This window comes from Chlorocebus sabaeus, chromosome 22 (assembly GCF_047675955.1).
Source record: "Chlorocebus sabaeus isolate Y175 chromosome 22, mChlSab1.0.hap1, whole genome shotgun sequence".
Lineage (NCBI taxonomy): Eukaryota > Metazoa > Chordata > Mammalia > Primates > Cercopithecidae > Chlorocebus > Chlorocebus sabaeus.
Window position 1 is genome coordinate 99,385,870 of NC_132925.1, and position 18,804 is coordinate 99,404,673.

At 43.6% G+C, this 18,804-nt stretch overlaps 1 protein-coding gene across 2 annotated transcripts; it reads right to left on the bottom strand.

Moving 5' to 3' along the window:
* Nucleotides 1–12,736: 12,736 nt before the first annotated feature.
* Nucleotides 12,737–18,083, bottom strand: RPL14 (ribosomal protein L14). 2 transcript variants are annotated; one of them, XM_007983740.3, is made up of 6 exons: nucleotides 17,822–18,083; nucleotides 17,200–17,301; nucleotides 16,456–16,550; nucleotides 13,484–13,583; nucleotides 13,335–13,388; nucleotides 12,737–13,064 (listed from the first exon to the last, which is right to left on the bottom strand). In XM_007983740.3, exons 1-6 carry the CDS (start codon nucleotides 17,822–17,824, stop codon nucleotides 12,789–12,791), a joined length of 630 nt encoding a protein of 209 aa, XP_007981931.3. In that variant the 5' UTR covers nucleotides 17,825–18,083; the 3' UTR covers nucleotides 12,737–12,788. The 2 variants fall into 2 exon arrangements, with proteins under 2 accessions (XP_007981931.3, XP_007981932.1); XM_007983741.3 differs by having other exon boundaries at nucleotides 17,711–17,836.
* Between the last annotated feature and the right edge of the window lie 721 nt (nucleotides 18,084–18,804).

Sequence of the window (18,804 nt, forward strand, 5' to 3'; positions counted from 1 at the left end):
CTCGGCCTCCCAAAGTGCTGGGAATGCAGGCGTGAGCCACCGCGCCCGGCCGCGCCTGGTTTTTTATTATTTTCTCTTATGTCTTAGTACCCCAAATACATGATAAATTCCTCCATATTTAACAATTAATTCTTAACTTAATTCCTAACTCCTTACCTAATTTACTTAATTCCTAACTTAACATTCTAATGAATGTATAGCCCCTGTCTCCCACTTAATGACTGTGACCTAAGACCATGGGGTATGGGGTCTCATTGTCTGCGTTCCTGGCTCCACTCTGTATGGACTTGCTCAAGTTATACTTAAATTGTTGCCTCAATTTATCAATTGAGAATGGTAAAAGTTTGTAATTTATAAATTCAGTGGATTAACTGAGTCAATTCATGCGACAGTTCTGTAAACCAAAGATAAAATTCTAAGTCCCCCAACCAACTGAATGGACCACACTCCTCGCCGCCAAAACTTTCCAAAGAAAACCTGGCCATCTAGTTCAGGCCATGATGGGAAGCAGGGGATCGGACTTGCCTCATTCTGCTCTTGGAATTCAGGCACTACGAACCAGCATGAACATAAAAACAGAGATCTGGAGACTGATTCCAACTCCCACCCGCCCCCCCCCCCCGGAGACGGAGTCTTGCTTTGTCGCCCAGGCTGGAGTACAGTGGTGCGATCTTGGCTCACTGGAACCTCCGCCTCCCGGGTTCAAGCAGTTCTCCTGCCACAACCCCTGAGTAACTGGGATTACAGACGCCCGCCAACACGCCCGGCTAATGTTTATATTCTTAGTAGAGAGGGGGTTACACCATGTTGGCCAGGCTGGTCTTGAACTCGACCTCGTGATCCGCCCGCCTCAGCCTCCCAAAGTGCTGGGATTACAGGCGTGAGCCACCGCGCCCAGCCCAAAACAAATTCTTTATAGCAATAAGACACCAAATTCTAACCTGACTAGTATGGTCTCACGTGACAGATAACAGGTCCTGAAATAAACTGAAGTATTTTGCCCTAAAATGTATTTATTTGACATATTTTGAAATGGCCCTGTAAAGCAGTCTCTTGTGGCGAAAATCCACATCCTTTTGTAAAGAATCCCTTTCACTTTCGAGGTCTTTTACTTGATCCAGGAGATAATTAACTAAGAGAGTTTGGCACCTTTTGAAGTCTGATAAGAAACATTTACAATCGTCTCTCTCTGAAGCCTGCTACCCCGAGGTTTCATCTGCATAATAAGAACACTGGTCTCCAAAACCTCTTATCTTAACCCAGACATTCCCTTCAATTGATTCCAGGTCTTTAGGTAATAACTCTTTCAACTAATTGCCAGTTAGAAATCTTCAAAAAAAACAAAAAACAAAAAACAAACAAACAAACAAAAAAACAAAAAAAGAAAAGAAGAGGAAAAGAAAAGGAAAGAAAAGAAAAGGAAAGAAAAAAGAAATCTTTGAATCCACCCTATAGAAGGTACCCCCACACTCCCCACTTCGAGTTGTCCCTCCTTTCCGGATGGAGCTAATGTACATCTTACATTTTTTGATTGATATCTTTTATCTTCCTAAAACATATAAAACCAAGCTGTAGCCCGACCACCTGGAGCACAAGATCTCAGGACCCGCTGGGACTGTGTCGTGGGTCACTGGTCCTCATATTAACTCAGAATAAATCTCTTTAACTATTTTACAGAGTTTGACTCTTTTTATGAACAGAGTCCAGTTCTGTACCAAACTAAGTCAAAATAAGTGCTGTATTATTGCTGACATTATTATTATTCTTGTGTATCTCACCACTCTCTTGTAAGACACTCCCATATCTCTTTCTGCAGTCCAGATGTAATAATACTCATGGCAATAGTGCTTCCTATTGGCCAGGCAGTGTGCATTTGAAACTGCCTGTTGATTTCTAATTATTCCACAAGAGCCTAAAATCCAAAATGTTCCAAACTAATCTCATCATTTTTCCCTTATCCCCCAGTTCCTCCTCCAGGGTTCCCCCACCTCAGTGAATGCACCAGTTTGCAGCCAACCAAGAAACTCATCACTACTACTGAACTCCAGTCTGGGCAACAGAGTGACACCATGTCTATAGTAGGTATATATACAGTTTCATATTATTTAGGAAAGCATAACTTAGGGCCAAAATGTTCTATAAAGGTGTGAAAATTTCACCTATTAAAGTCATTCTGGACCCAACACTATTTTATGAGTATATTTGACAACTTTTCCATCTCTTGTGTGGTTATTACATTCAGGTTTTTAATGCCTTTAACCAATTTTGGTACTTTATTCTTCCATAGAAAATAATTTGTCATAGGCTGTCAAATTTACTGATACAAAATCATCTTACTTTTTTTATGTCCACATCTGAAGGGATTTGTCCCTTTTCTTGTATCAATTACTGTTTACCTATACTTTTTTTAATTGAATTTTTCACAGAACCAACTTTCAGTTTTATTGTCTTCTTTTTCTCATATTTCACTGCTCTTTTTCTGTATCATTGTTTGATTTTTTTTTTTTTTTTTTTTTTTTTTTTTTTGAGACGAGTCTCGCTCTGTCGCCCAGGCTGGAGTGCAGTGGCCGGATCTCAGCTCACTGAAAACTCCGCCTCCCGGGTTTACGCCATTCTCCTGCCTCAGCCTCCCGAGTAGCTGGGACTACAGGTGCCCGCCACCTTGCCCGGCTAGTTTTTTGTATTTTTTAGTAGAGACGGGGTTTCACCGTGTTAGCCAGGATGGTCTCGATCTCCTGACCTCGTGATCCACCTGTCTCGGCCTCCCAAAGTGCTGGGATTGCAGGCTTGAGCCACCGTGCCCGGCCCATTGTTTGATTTTTAATATCATTTTTCTTTATTTTTCATGAACACTTCTAATACCCATATCATTGTGTTTCATTTTATCATTATTGATTTATTTCTTAAAATTTGGGAGACGTATATTCTTTTTCTAGCTTTTTTCGAATAGCATGCCTAATTTTTACAGCTTTTTTGTTCTCTCATACTTGTATTTATGTCTATAAGCTTTCTTCTGAGTCTGTTTTAATCATATCTCACGTTTGATTATTCTTATTTTTCTCTAATTTTTTTTTTTTTTTGAGACATAATATCCCTCTGTCACCCAGGCTGGAGTAGAGTGGCGCGATCTTGGCTCACTGCAACCTCCCCCTCCCAGGGGAGGCATGAGCCATCATGCCCAACCAGAATGGCTATTATCAAAAAGACAACAGATGGCTAGGTGCGGTGGTTCAAGCCTGTAATCCCAGCACTTTGGGAGGCCGAGGCAGGTGGATTGCTTGAGCTCAGGAGTTGAGACCAGCCTGGCCAACATGGCAAAAACCCATCTCTACTAAAACACAAAAATCAGACAACGGGTGTGGTGGTGGGCACCCATAATCCCAGCTACTCGGGAGGCTGAGGCAGGAGAATCACTTGAACCAGGGAGGTGGAGGTTGGAGTGAGCTGAGATCATGCCACCGCATTCCAGTCTGGCGACAGAGCGAGACTTCGTCTCAAAAAAAAAAAAAAAAAAAAAAAAAAGACAACAGATAACGTGTAGGTTGTGGAGAAAATGGAACCCTTGTACACTGTTGATGGGAATGTAAATTTGTCCAACCATCATGGAAAACAGTATGGAAGTTTCTTTAAAAAAATTAAAAATAGAAATACCATATAATTCAGCAATCCTGTTACATGGATATATTTCCAAAGAAAATAAAATCAGTATGTCAAAGAGATATCTGTACTTCTGTGTTCATTGCAGCATTATTCAGAACCGCTGAGACATGGAACAACCTATGTGTCCATCAATGGATGAATGGTAAAGAAAATGTGTATACACACACACACACACACACACACACACACACAATGAATTCCTCCTTTAAAAGAAAAAAATCCTGTCATTGTGACAACATGGATGAACCTGGAGGATATTATGCTTAGTCAATAAGGCATAGAAAGACAAATACTGTATGATCTCACTTATATGTAGAACCTAAAAAAGTTGGCCGGGCGCAGTGGCTCACACCTGTAATCTCAGCACTTTGGGAGGCCAAGGCAGGCAGATCACTAGGTCAAGAGATCGAGACCATCCTGGCCAACGTGGTGAAAACCCGTCTCTACTAAAAATAACAAATAAAAAAAAATAATTAGCTGGGCGCGGCGGTGCATGCCTGTAATCCCAGCTAGTCGGGAGGCTGAGGCGGGAGAATCACTTGAACCCCGGAGGCAGAGGTTGTAGTGAGCCAAGGTTGCGCCATTGCACTCCAGCTTGGGCAACAACGCGAGACTCTCTCTCTTAAAAAAGTTAACTTTATAGAAACAGAGTGAAATGGTGGTTGCCAGCAGCTGAGATGGGTAAATGGGGACATGCTGGTCAAAGGGTACAAAGTTTCAGTTGGACAGGATGAAGAAATCAGAAAAAAATGCAAAAATAAAAATAAATAAAAAATATGTAGCAGATACAGGAAACAGAATTATCATTATTTGTAGATCACAGAATTATTGTTATAGAAAAGACCACAGACTCAGAATTTAACGATAAGACTTCATCATTATAAAATGTCCACCGGAGGAAAGGATGAATTTTCACTAACCACGGGCTGGGTAAATTACACTTCTATTCCTTGGCACATCACAGTTACAGGATTTGTTTTATAAAAATATAAAAACAGGGAGTCATTTTCTAAGAATTGCCTTGGGGTCTTGTGACATGAAGGAATGGGAGATAAGACAGTGTGGTACTCATCCGGGAGGGCAGTGTTCCAAACAGTTATTTGCAAGGAGTGGCAATAATATAGATTTGAAAAGAGTTGCATGCTTATCCATTAAAATGTCTAAGAATATATCATTTTATTGAGATTTTCTATACCTACTGACATGTAATACAATTTTTTAATGGGTAAGTTGTTTTCATCATCATCCTCGTAGAAAATCCAAGACATCCAGCCGGGCATGGTAGCTCACACCTGTAATCCTAGCACCTTGGGAGGCCAAGGCAGGTCTGTATGCATTCAGAAGTTCGAAATCAGCCTAGGCAACACAGTGAGACTCTGTCTCTACAAAGCATAAAACTCATGCCTGTAATCCTAGCACTTGGGAGGCCAAGGCAGGTGGATTACCTGAGGTTAGGAGTTCGAGAACAACCTGGCCAACATGGTGAAACCCTATCTCTACTAAAGATGCAAAAAAATTAGCAGGCATGGTGGTGGCGGCGGGGGTGGCGCCTGTAATCCCAGCTACTCGGGAGGCTGAGGCAGAAGAATCGCTTGAACCTGGGAGGCAGAGGTTGCAATGAGCCAAGATCGCACCATTGCACTCCAGCCTGGGCAACAAAAGCAAAACTCCATCTCAAAAATAAATTAATAAATACATAAAATAAAAATAAAAATAAATTAGCCGGGCATAGTGGCACATATCTGTAGTCCCAGCTACTTGGGAGGCTGAGGCAGGAGGATCACTTGAGCCTGGGAGGTCAAGGATGCAGTGAGCCATGATCATACCACTGCACTCAGCCTGGGTGACAGAGCAAGACACTGTCTCAAGGGGGGGAAGAAAAGGAAAAAAAGAAAATTAAAAAAAAAATCAACTAAAAATTATATTAGAACAAAAAGAGAGTTCAGCAATGTGGACACACACAAGATGTTAAATACAAAAATCCTCAGCCCCTTTACATCCGTCAACGTCCAGTTAGAAAAGATACTAGGAGCCAGGCACGGTGGCTTATGACTTTAATCCCACACTTTGGGAGGCTCAGGTGGGTGGATCACTTGAGGTCGGGAGTTCAAGGCCAACCTGGTCAACACAGTGAAACCCAATCTCTACTAAAAATACAAAAATTAGCTGGGCATGGTGGTGGGCACCTGTAATCCCAGCTACTCGGGAGACTGAGGGACTAGAATTGCTTGAACCTGGGAGGTGGAGGCTGCAGTGAGCCAAGATCTCGCCACTGCACTCCAGCCTGGGCAATGGAGTGAGACTTGGTCTCAAAAAAAATAAATAAATAAAATAAAAATAAAATACTAGGAACTGATACTAGTTAAAAATCACTAGGAATATGGCCTGCGTGGCGGCTCATACCTGTAATTTCAGCATTTTGGGAGGTTCAGGTAGGTGCATCATGTGAGGTCAGGAGTTCAAGACCAGCCTGGCCAACATAGTGAAACCCCATCTCTACTAAAAATGCAAAAATTAGCCAGTGTGGTGGTGCACGCCTGTAATCCCAGCTACTTGGGAGGCTGGGGTGGGAGAATCACTTGAACCCAGGAGGCAGAGGTTGCAATGGGCCGAGATCATACCACTACACTCCAGCCTGGGGAACAGAGTAAGACTCATCTCAAAAACAAAGGCCAGACGTGGTGGCTCACATCTGTAATCCCAGCACTTTGGGAGGCCGAGGTGGGCGGATTACTAGGTCAGGAGATCGAGACCATCCTGGCTAACATGGTGAAACCCCATCTCTACTAAAAATACACACACACACACACAAATTAGCCAGGCGTGGTGGAGGGTGCCTGTAGTCCCAGCTACTCAGGAGGCTGAGGCAGGAGAATGGTGTGAACCCAGGAGGCGGAGCCTACAGTGAGCCAAGATCACACCACTGCACTCCAGCCTGGGCAACTAAACGAGACTCCATCTCAAACGAACAATCGCCAGGAATAAGCCAATATATAGTTTGTTTGTTTGTTTATTTATTGATTTATTTTGAAAAGAATGACGGCCCAAGTAACTGGAAATATACCATGCTCCTGAATGGAAAAGTTGGTATGAAGATGGTGAGTTTGTTCTATCTAACACATCTATAAATTCAATGCAATCTCAAAAATCACAATATGATTTAACTTACTTGACAAGCTAATTCTAAATTTTATTTGAAAATGTGGGAGAAAACTAAAGGAAAACATTTAAAGTAACTCTATGAGTGGACTTAATGGCTATCTAATGGCTATCCAAATAGAATAAATACAGAACTCAGGCATTTAGTGCACTATTGGACCAGGAAAATGCAAGTTAAAGTGAGATACTACTTTTCACACATTGGCAAAAATTTAAGAGATAACAGTAGGAGTTCAAGACTGCCAGGCAGGAATGTCTTTGTTTACTGCTGATGGAAATCTACATTGGTAGAGCAAGTCTAAATTGGTACAGCCTACTGAAAGAGTGGTAAAAACACTCATATTCTTCAATCCAGCAAGTGCACTGATTGGCGATGTGCGCCAGATAAACACCATTGAGTACAGAAGGAGGTACATACAAGGACATTCATGGAAGCACTGTTTAAATAGAAAAAGAGGGCCTGTTGGGGTGGCTCATGCCTGTAATCCCAGCACTTTGGGAGACAGAGAGGGATAGATCATGAGGTCAGGAGATGGAGACCATCCTGGCTAACATGGTGAAAACCCGTCTCTACCAAAAATACAAACATTAGCCAGGTGTGGTGACGTGCTCCTGAAATCCCAGCTACTCAGGAGGTTGAGGCAGGAGAATTGCTTGAACCGGGGAGGCAGAGGTTGCAGTGAGCCGAGATCGCACCACTGCACTCCAGCCTGGGCAACAGAGCAAGACCTCATCTCAAAAAAAAACAAAAAACAAAAAATAAAAAACAAAAAACCAGAAAAAGAAATTGGCATCATCCTAAATGTCTATCAATAGAGTCAAACGTGAACATTCATATTGTGGATTATTATGCAGAAGATAAAAAAGAATGAGGTAGATTAATAAGCAAAATATTTCTGGATCTGTGAGATTACTTCTGGAAGAGATTGGCATTTGAATGGATAGACTGAGTAAAGATGACCTTCACCAATGCAGGTGGGCATCATCCTATCCACGGAAGGTTCAAATAGAACAAAATGGGGGAGGAAGTGTGAATTTGCTTTTTTTTTTTTTTTTTTGAGATGGAGTTTCACTCTTGTTGCCCAGGCTGGAGTGCAACTGTGCAATCTCGGCTCACCGCAACCTCCGCTTCCCGAGTTCAAGCAATTCTCCTGTCTCAGCCTCCTGAGTAGCTGGGATTATAGGCATGTACCATCACACCCGGCTAATGTTGTATTTTTAGTAGAGATGGGGTTTCTCCATGTTGGTCAGGCTGGTCTTGAACTCCTGACCTCAGGTGATCTGCCTGCCTCGGCCTCCCAAAGTGCTGGGATTACAGGCAAGAGCCACCGAGCCCAGCCGAATTCACTTTTTTAATCTGGGAAACCCATCCTCTCCTGCCCTCAGTTGTTGATGCTCTTGAATCTTGATCAAGCCTTTGGTCTCAGACCAGGACTTACACCACTGGCACTTCCAGTTCTCAGGCCTCTGGATCCAGCTTGAATTATCTCAATCAGCTTTCCTGGTTCTCCAGCTTGCAGATGGCATTTTGTGGGACTTCTTGGTTTCCATAATCTCTGGAGCCCATTCATCCATCCCACTGGTTGTTTTTCTGAAGAACTCTAATTTAGAGGCTGACTAGATAAGATCTCCAGAACATATTAAGAAAAAAAAACAAGTTGCAGAGTATGAAATTTGCTTAAAACAAGCACATATATTTTTATGTCCTATACTACAAATACATGAAAAAATGTCTGCAAGATGTGTTTATTTTCCTTTATACAGGGTACTGGAATTGGAAGTGGAGATAATGAAAGGACCATTTACTTTCACCTGTAATATTTTATTTAAATGTAAATGACTTATGGTTTAGTCTAGATTTTAAAAAATCAGCTAACTAGAAGAATGAGGTAGCCTTTAATTTTAGTACTAAGGGATAAACAGTATTTCACCCAACAGATGAGAGGGGAAAAATATGAATTAGAGGACATGCCAATTACTTAGAGATTAGAAGAAGTCAAGACTTTCTGAAAAACAAACTTCCAAATTCTGCCTATACCGCCAGGTTAGTTCAACACAATTCAACCCAAATAAATAAGTACCTAATGTGTAAAAAGAATTGCGCCAGGTGTTGAGGATAGATCCTGTCCTCACTTTCACAAGCATCTTATTTGACTCATTTGATCCTTGCCATAATATGAGGCAGGTATCAGGATCTTTGCTTTTTAGATGAGACTCACATAAGTAACGTAATGAGTTTGGGCCGAATGACAGAATTTAAACCTGAATATGACTCAAATCAGCATTTTTATTTTTTGATTTTTAATAGAGACTGGGTTTCTTTGGCCAGGCTGGTCTCGAACCCGTGATCCACCTCCCTCGGCCTCCCAAAGTGCTGGGATTAAAGGCGTGAGCCACCGTGCCCAGCCCAAAATCAGCATTCTTTTCGTATGCCATCCCCTATCTCCAATGAGGGTGACTGAACAAGTGTGTACTTCTCCATAATCAAAGTAGACTTTTACGTACCTGGATATTTCGACAATTTTCTGCTCTCCTTCCCCATCCCCCAATCCAATCCATACTATACTACTAAACTTCCTGAAGAGTACTCCCTTGCTCAAGTCTTTTTTTTTTTTTTTTTTTTTTTTGAGACAGTTTCCCTCTGTCGCACAAGCTGGAGTGCAATGGCGTGATGTCAGCTCACTGCAACCTCCACCTCCTGGGTTCAAGTGATACTCCTGCCTGTCTCCCAGGTAGCTGGGATTACAGGCATGCTCCATGCCTGTCTAATTTTTGCATTTTCAGTAGAGACGGGGTTTCACCATGTTGACCAAGCTGGTCTTGGACTCCTGACCTCAGGTGATCTGCCTGCCTCAGCCTCCCAAAGTGCTGGGATTACAGGTGTGAGCCACAGTGCCAGGCCTCCAATCTTTTATCATATGGCCCCACCTTATTAATTTTATTTTCTACTCCTTTTCAGGCATCATATGCCTCAGTTACTTTCCTAGAGATTCCAAGATTGGAATTTCCAATTTCCACTGTTTTATATTGCACTATTTTCTAGGTGCAGCTTGAATACTGCTTCTACCATGAAGCTTTATCCTCTGAGCACCTCATGGACTGTAGCCAAAGGGCCCTCAAGGCCGCTGGCAGTCTGACAGAAGTGCTCTCCCCTTTCCTCCATAAGCAATTACAACCTGTATGTCTGCAAATCTACATTCCCTCATCCCTCCTTCTCAGTATATGACCCTGCCTTGCTAACTCCAGAAAAACTTCAGAGATCAAGGTGAAAAGTCTTCAATTTCCTAACAGCAAACCTACAGATTTACCATCTAAACCCACCTTTTCTTCCTTTTCCTCATGTAAAGGGCATCTTTCTTCTAAAGCTAATCCTTCCTCCTCTCCCCTAGGATCCCTCCCTTCCTGTTTTTTGAAGGGCCAAGCTTCTCTACTATTAGCTCCTTTCCCAGAAGTATTTGAACATGCCCATCACTCCAGATTTACAAAAACAAAACCTCCGAACCCCATACATTTCTCCTTCACTTACTGCCCTTTTCCTCTCACTGTGACAATCTCAAGCAAAATTCTTTCCCTGGCTTTCATGTGCCCTGCTAGTTTCCCACCCCTCATGACTCCTTTCCAACCTCTCTACTCATCTCTTGATTGTTGTCATTCTACCCCTGGGCAGTCAGTGACTACTTATATATTCATGAATCCCAAGTTTGTCCTGAAACCTCTCCTCCTTGTGTCATTATCACAGCTCTTACCAGGGGAACCAGTCACTGGACTACATATCATGATTTATTAACTGCTCTGAAGCTTACCACATAGATGAGGAAACTGGGTTTTGGCTATGTGCCTGAACTACATAGCTTTCAAGAGGCAGAGCCAGGATTTTAGTATGATTGTCTGCAGGTTTTGCATATACACCCAGATAGTCTACATATCTAACTCATTTTACCTGGATAAACTTTACCCTGCCTCATGTTCCCTCACAACCAATGAGCCAGAGGTACAAACCAGAAACCCCGTCACATTGTTTTCTCACTTATTTCTGCAGTCCAATGCATGATCAAGACCACGTAAATGGCATTACCACTGCCACTTCCTTGGATTATACTGCCAACCCCGGCATTCCCAGTCTTGATCCCGTAAGTTTCAGTCTTACCAGTTCAATGATCTAAATCTGAGATATCACTCCATTTAAAAAAAACCCTCAGTAACTTCCTGTGTTCCCCTACAGGATCTAACCACTAACCTACTTCCTTGTTGTAGTCCCAAGCCAGTCTACATTATCAATTCGTTTATTTCCTATCTGATGTCATTCTTCCCCTTATGCCACCTTCTCATTTTAGCTGTAGATTCCGCTTTCTCTAAACAATTCTCTACCTCCCAGAGTAGAACAGCTAATCCCAAATTGTCCCTATTTTCCTCATCACACCATACCACTTACCTATTATCAAGCAAATCAATGTGCTTTTTCCTTTACCTCAGTGAACCTTGAAGCTAGCTTTTGGTTAAAAAATGAGCTTCATTTAAAATGTATTCCTGTCCAAAAGCAGTGGCCCACACCTATAATCCCAGCACTTTGGAAGACCAAGGCGGACAGACCACCTGAGGTCAGGATTGCCCCAAATTACCTAAATTTTGTGGTAGAGAGAACCAGAAGTCCAACCTACTATATACAAGGTAAGTATCTTATCTGAAATGCTTGGGACCTAGGTCTATACAGGAAATTCATTTATGCTTCATATCCACATACCCTGAAGGTTAACTACTTGTTCCTCAGGGACAATGAAGTGTTGTGTACCTGCATTTTGATCCTGAAGGTTAACTACTACTTCCTCAGGGACAATGAATAGTGTTGTGTACCTGGATTTTGACTATAAATCACCATGGGGGTAGGATAGGGATTTTATAATTGTTGTGTCACAGCTCAGTTTCAGAGGTTGGAGCTTCTTGGATTAGAAATATGCTCAACCTGTAATTTTTATACTTGCCCTATTTTCCTACTTTTTGTAAGAAAATTTGCAGGCCGGGTACAGCGGCTCACACCTGTAATCCCAGCACTTTGGGAGGCCAAGGCGGGTGTACCACCTGAGGTCAGGAGTTCGAGTCCAGCATGGCCAACACAGTCAAACCCCATCTCTACTAAAAACACAAAAACCAGCCAGGCGTGATGGCACATGCCTGTAGTCCCAACTACTCAGGCTGAGGCAGGAGAATCGCTTGAGCCCAAGAGGCAGAGGTTGCACTGAGCCAAGATCGTTCCACTGCACTCCTGCCTGGGTGACAAGAGCAAGACTGTCTCAACAACAAAAAAGGCCAAATGCAGTGGCTCGTGCCTATAATCCCAGCACTTTGGGAGGCTGAGACAGGCGGATCACAAGGTCAGGAGTTCAAAACCAGCCTGGCCAACATAGTGAATCCCCATCTCTACAAGAAATACTAAAAAATTTAGCTGGGCGTGGTGGCAGGCGCCTGTAGGCCCAGCTACCTGGGAAGCCAAGGCAGGAGACTCACTTGAACCCAGAAGGTGGAGGTGGCAGAGAGCTGAGATCACGCCACTGCACTCCAGCCTGGGTGACACAGCAAGACTGTCTCAAAAACAAAAAACAAAAAAACTGCTAGACTCTTGAGCATCAAGAAGCTGTCACTTTACCTATTTATGGCAAACATATTTGTACAAGGAAAAAAAAAAATGATCTGAAGCCAAGGTGACCATAAGAAAAAATGTCACTTGTGTCACTTGGTGTTCTAAGTTATCATGATTTCTCATGACATGATCAGTTATGACTTTGCAATGATTTTGTACTATCTATCCAAGTATGGGCAGAGAGTGAGATTAAGGAACTGATTATTTAATGTTTATTGTAATCCTACTATCAATCTGCCTCCTAACTCCAGTCTCAACAGGCTTTAAATCCAAAGGCTTAAATACATTTGCCAACATGTCAAAAAGAACCTTTATTACTTTTTTTGATTGCCACTTATGCTTTCTTGCCAGATGCCTTTGGAGCAGGTGCTTTCTGGGCTGGAGCTTTTTGACCCTTCTGAGCTTTTGGAGCAGGCGCAGCCTTCTGGCCTGTGGCTTTCTGGGCAGGAACCTTCTGGGCTGGAGCCTTTTTACTCGCGGTGGTCATCTTTTTTGCTGGAACTTTAGCAGCAGCAGCAGCACCCTTAGTACCAGGCGCTTTTTTGGGAGAAGCTTTCAGGAGAGCTGCCTTTTGAAGCTTCTTAACTTCATTCTTGATTATTCTGTTCCTCTGAAAATTATCAATTTAAGAAAGCATTTATTGTGTATACATACAATAAACTCCAATTTATGCTGGTTTCAGAAAGGGTACTAAGTGATCTGTTCCCCTGCATCTGAAGAAAAGTAACAATTCCATAAGGACATCATGAAATACAAATGAGGATAAATTCTCCCTTTTTACAGAAAACTCCCAAGAAGCTGGCAGCTTGAAATGGGGTTTGGCTACTGCTCCCTCATTATTCTAAAGCTGTTACACAAAAACACAGATCTTAAATCTTACCATTTTCTTTGCCTTCATAACTTTAAAACGATCAAAATCTGTCATCTTGGCTTTCTGTTAAAAAAATAAATAAATAAAAATTATCCCTCTCACACTACCTTGAACTCTCCAACTAAAGGACCAGAATTCAAATGACCCCAAGTTATTACCCTTTCTCTGGCTTCAATCTTCTTGGCCCATCGTGTGGCTGCCCATTTTGTATTGATGTCTGCCTTCTGCCACGCTTGTCGGACATACTTCTGGCGGGCACTAGAACGAGCCAAGACCACAGATCAGCTTTGAAGTCACTCATTATCAAGGACACTTTCTTTGTTCCTTGAAAAGCACTCTTCCTGTTACACTTTTTTCTCTACATAAGACACAATGGCTGGCACACAATGTATTTTACTCATTTTTGTGTTCAGTAAGCCAGAAAAGGTTGTAACTTCAAGCTTATTTTAATCAAAACTGTAATCCAGTTCCATTTTTTTTAAGAGAGGATCTTGCTTGCCACCCAGGCTGGAATGCAGTGGTACGATCACAGCTCACTGCAGCCTCGACCTTCTTGGCTCAAGCCATTCTCCTGCCTCAGCCTCCCAAGTAGCTGGGACTACAGGTGCATACCAGCACACCCAGTTAATTTTTGTACTTTTTGTAGAGACAGGGTCTTGCTATGTTGCCCAGGCTGCTCTCCAACTCCTGGGCTCAAGCAATCCTCCACCTTGGCCTCCCAAAGTGCTGGGATCACAGGTGTGAGCCACTGTACCCAGCCAAGTTCATTTTACGAATTTAAAAACTACCTCTCGGCCAGGCACAGTGGCTCACATCTGTAATCCCAGCACTTTGGGAGGCCGAGGTGGGTGGATCACCTGAGGTCAGGAGTTCAAGACCAGCCTGGCCAACATAGTGAAACCCTGTCTCTACTAAAAACACAAACATTAGCCGAGTGTGGCTGCAGGTGCCTATAATCCCAGCTACTTGGGAGGCTGAGGTTGCAGTGAGCCGAGATTGCATCACTGCACTCTAGCCTGGGTGACAGAGACTCCGTGTCAAAAAAGAGAGAAAGAAAAAGAAAGAAAGAAAGAGCCACCCGAAAACAAACAATACAAAAACCCCACCTCTGACTATATGTAATTCCACTCGGGCACTGGACGTGTTGAAAACCTTTTTGTTTTTTTCTTCTTTTGAGACAGGGTCTTGCTCTGTAACCCAGACTGGAGAATGCACTGGCGCAATGTTGGCTCACCGCGACTTCCACTTCCTAGGTTCTAGCAATTCTACTGTTTCATTGACTCAAATAGCTGGGACTACAGGAGTACACCACCACACCCGACTAATTTTTGGACTTTTAGTGGAGACGGGGTTGGCTAGGCTGGTCTCAAATTCCTGGCCTCAAGTTATCTTCCCGCCTTGGCCTCCCAGAGTGCTGAGATTATAGGAAGGAGCCACTGTAATCTCATTCTCATCCAAGCCATTCATTCTCATAACAAACAAAGTAATTAATGTTAACTCTTAGGCTCTTTAAAAAAAAATTTTATGGTAAAAATTTGTGGTCAAACATCCTAAAAATAAAATCCAGGGTGCTCTGGAATCCAAGGCAGAATTACAAGAGTACCTAGTGAAAAACCCAAGTTACCAAGTATTTTCTACTGCTTTGAACTTTGACAAGTATCCTCAAGCTTCACTCCTAATTGTGCTGCAAACAATGCGGTATGTCACAGTAGCAGGAGCTCCGCTATGTTCACTCGAGGCTGTTCAAGTGGCATGTTTTCAACCACCAGTACTTCCATTATGTGTTAATACAAGTGCAGTGTCTGTAGCGCTCAGCATACAGCAAGTTTGACTATTTTTTTTTTTTTTTTTTTGAGGCGGAGTCTCGCTCTGTCGCCCAGGCGGGAGTGCAGTGGCCAGATCTCAGCTCACTGCAAGCTCTGCCTCCCGGGTTTACGCCATTCTCCTGCCTCAGCCTCCGGAGTAGCTGGGACTTACAGGCGCCCGCCACCTCGCCCGGCTAGTTTTTTGTATTTTTTAGTAGAGACGGGGTTTCACCGTGTTAGCCAGGATGGTCTCGATATCCTGACCTCGTGATCCGCCCGTCTCAGCCTCCCAAAGTGCTGGGATTACAGGCTTGAGCCACTGCGCCCGGCCGTTTTTGACTATTTTTTAAAGTATGCAAAATTACATTATATGGCTATGTTCACTCGAGGCTATTCAAGTGGCATGTTTTCAACCACCAGTACTTCCATTATGTGTTAATACACGTAGTGTCTGTAGCGCTCAGCATACAGCAAGTTTTTGACTATTTTTTAAAGTATGCAAAATTACATTATTTAGATCTACTTTATCTGTAGTGGCCACGTGATAGTACATGTTCCACTGCAACCATCACTGTGAGTTGAATTAACTGTAGAGCAACACACTGAAGTGTTTTAATTTTCATGTCAAAAAAGAACCGCTATTCACCATCTCATTTAAATGTAAGCTAGGGATAAAACCTTTCATGTTAAATACTGTGTAACTGACACACACTAAGAGCTCGCCTAATGATAAAGCTAGTATCAAAAAATGTAAGACTTAGTATTTTTGTTATTTTAAGCTAAAAGTTTGGCAGAGACCAGAAGAAAAGAGGATGGCAAGTCTAAACAAAGGCAAAGCCCTAAACTATCAGGGTAGAAAAGTGACTTTAAGGCATTTATTTTATTTATTTTCGAGACAGGGTCTCACTCTGTCATCCAGGCTGGAGTGCAGTAGCATGATCATGGGTCTCTGCAGCCTTGACCTCGCTAAAGTGATCGTGCCAACTCAGCGCCCCCGTGGCCCCCCTACCTGGGATTACAGGCACATGCCACCACGCCCAACAAATTTTTTTGTAGACAGGGGTTTCCGCCATGTTGCCCATGCTGGTCTCGAAACTCTTGGGCTCAAGAGACCCTCCCATCGTGGCCTCCCAAAGTATTGGGATAACAGGCGTGAGCTATCACTCCCAGGACATTTTAAAAGTAAATAATCTCTGTCTACTTTTATAACGTAAATCCCTCTTCAGGATGGCTCAGAATCTTCCATATTGTTTACTCTAAAACAAACTTTTATTAGTATAAACAAATCTGGGGATGGGAGGGAGGAGTGATTAGTGGATAGTTACCTGTGTGGAAACTTGAGGATGAAATCAGTGAGCTGCATGCACTTGAAAGGCATGGCCTGTCTCCTCACTTGAGTGCAAGGTCCATCGACCAAAGCCTAGAACACAAACATCAAGAACTTCAGTGCAAAATCTAACAGCAATTAAAATGGTCAGACGATTCTGTAAAATTACTTATCCGTTCAGGGCCATCAAACCCACACTACTATTTAAATAAAGTGCTCAGAAAAGACAAGGATTGTCCTATCTGGGTCACGTATGTTTACTTCTTTTGCTCAACACAAATATTTCTCCACACCATTAAATGCTCCTTTTTAAACTATTAGTACCCAATAGAAACCAACCACACGTAATTTACAGGCAACTTTAGGACTCTGATCCCTTTTCATTTATAGCCAGTGGTCAACTCCTTAGTTTGCCTGTCTCAAATACACAGCAGCAAATACAAAAGTGCTCTCTATGTGTTGGATCTGTTCTAAACTCACTTTATGTATAGTAACTCATTTAAAACTAACCAACTTTTCAGTCCATAACTGGCTCTACCTTAAGTGGCTAACACTAAAATTCAACACTAAGAGCTAATTTAAGACTGTGCTTACAACCCTTACCATTACCTGTTTCCTCAATGGTAAAATAAAGCTACTACCCACAGCAACCTCATCTTACACAGCCATCGAGACAATTCATTATTGTCAACTGCAGAGCACATGTCCACTGCCATGTTAAGAAAGAAGTTGTGACACTTACCCTGTTCTGATCAATAACATCTACAATCGCGACCAATTTTCCGGCATGAGGTCCAAAGGAGACGTAGGCCACCCGGCCAACCTCCACGAAGCGCCTGAACACCTAAAAGTGGGGGAGAAAGGACAGTGAAACTTACTTATAAATACTTACTAGATATGTTACGTTCTACAGCTAAAGACGACATAGTTAAATTCAGCGAAAAGGAATGCTGCAGGGGAACACCCGCCCGAGCACCAGGCGCCAACCTGGATGGACGAAATCGGCAGACGCCTCAGTAGCTAAAGCCCGCTCCCACCGCCACCGCCTGCCAGCTCTCAGCTCCTCAACGCCCAGGCCGCGGGCGGGACAACGCTCTCGGACCACGAGCCGCCTCGGCCGTCCAGCTCCAGCGGCGGAGGCGCGCAAGCGTGGCCCAAGGCGCGCCAGGCCTTGCCGGGCCCTCCACGCGCTCGCCAGCCGCGAGTCCGGGAAGGGTCAGTTTCCGGTGCACAGTCGGCCCGGGGACCCTCACCATGCGCTTCCTGGGACCCTCTGGGAGCCGTTCGGCGCCTCAGCTTCCCAGCAGAGGTGGAGGTCGAGCGGCATGGTCGCCAGCCCCTGAGCCCGCATCAGTAAGACTCACCATGTTGGCGGCGTTAGGCGAGAAGGAAGGAGGCCCGCCCAACCATGCGCATGTGTAGAAGAACGCACCGCCCCTTCGGTAACGAGACGCCGACGTGGGCACCGATTGGTTGGTGAGTGAACCCGTGCGTGCGTACGCGCAGCTCGCTGGAAAAACATGGCGGAGCCGGCTGGAGCCGAATTGCTTTTTGGCAAAGTTGGGCGGCGAGATTGTCTTTGATGATTTGGATTGGAGAGCTGCAGGAAGATCATCGCTTAGTAATTTAAGGTTAAGAGTACGGAAGCTATGTCTTCCGTTGATCGCATGCTATTTGACTTCCTTTTTATTTTCCCGAGTTTTACTTAATTGTTGGTTATTCATGGCTTAGTATTAAGCCTGTTCGCTCCTCACGTTCTCTCCCTAATCTCAGTAACTTTGTTAACCTTTCATTTTAAAGTAACTCACACTTACAGAAATATTGCTAAACTAGTACAAATAATTCCCATAAGCCCTTCTAGATTCCACAAATGTTACCGTTTTGCACGTGCTATATCATTCTGCCATTTGAGAGGACATTGCCGACATGATGTCCTTTTATCTCTACTTTTTTTTTTCTTTTTTTTTTTTTTAAGACGGAGTCTCGGTCTGTTGCCCAGGCTGGAGTGCGGTGGCGGGAACTCGGCTCACCGCAACCTCCGCCTTCCGGGTTCAAGCGATTCTCCAGCCTCAGCCTCCCAAATAGCTGGGACTACAGGCGCGCGCCACCATGGTGGGCTAAGTTTTTTGTATTTTCAGTAGAGACGGGGTTTCACTATGTTGGTCAGGCTGGTCTCTAACTCCTGACCTCGTGATCTGCCCCCCTTGGCCTCCCAAAGTGTTGGGATTACAGGCGTGAGCCCCCGCGCCCGGTGTTACATTCTTTTATAGAGACAGGGTCTCCCTCAGTCGCCCAGGCTGGAGTGCAGTGGTGTCATCACGGTTCCCTGCGGCCTCTAACTTCTGGG

Bases quoted from the DNA above. Each gene is read 5' to 3' on its own strand.
- RPL14 (XM_007983740.3), bottom strand. The intron at 13,584-16,455 runs GTAACTATCCAC...GGCTCGTTCTAG, and splicing joins ATCCTCAAGTTTCCACACAG to TGCCCGCCAGAAGTATGTCC. The intron at 13,389-13,483 runs GTAATAACTTGG...TTTTTTTAACAG, and splicing joins AGATTGAAGCCAGAGAAAGG to AAAGCCAAGATGACAGATTT.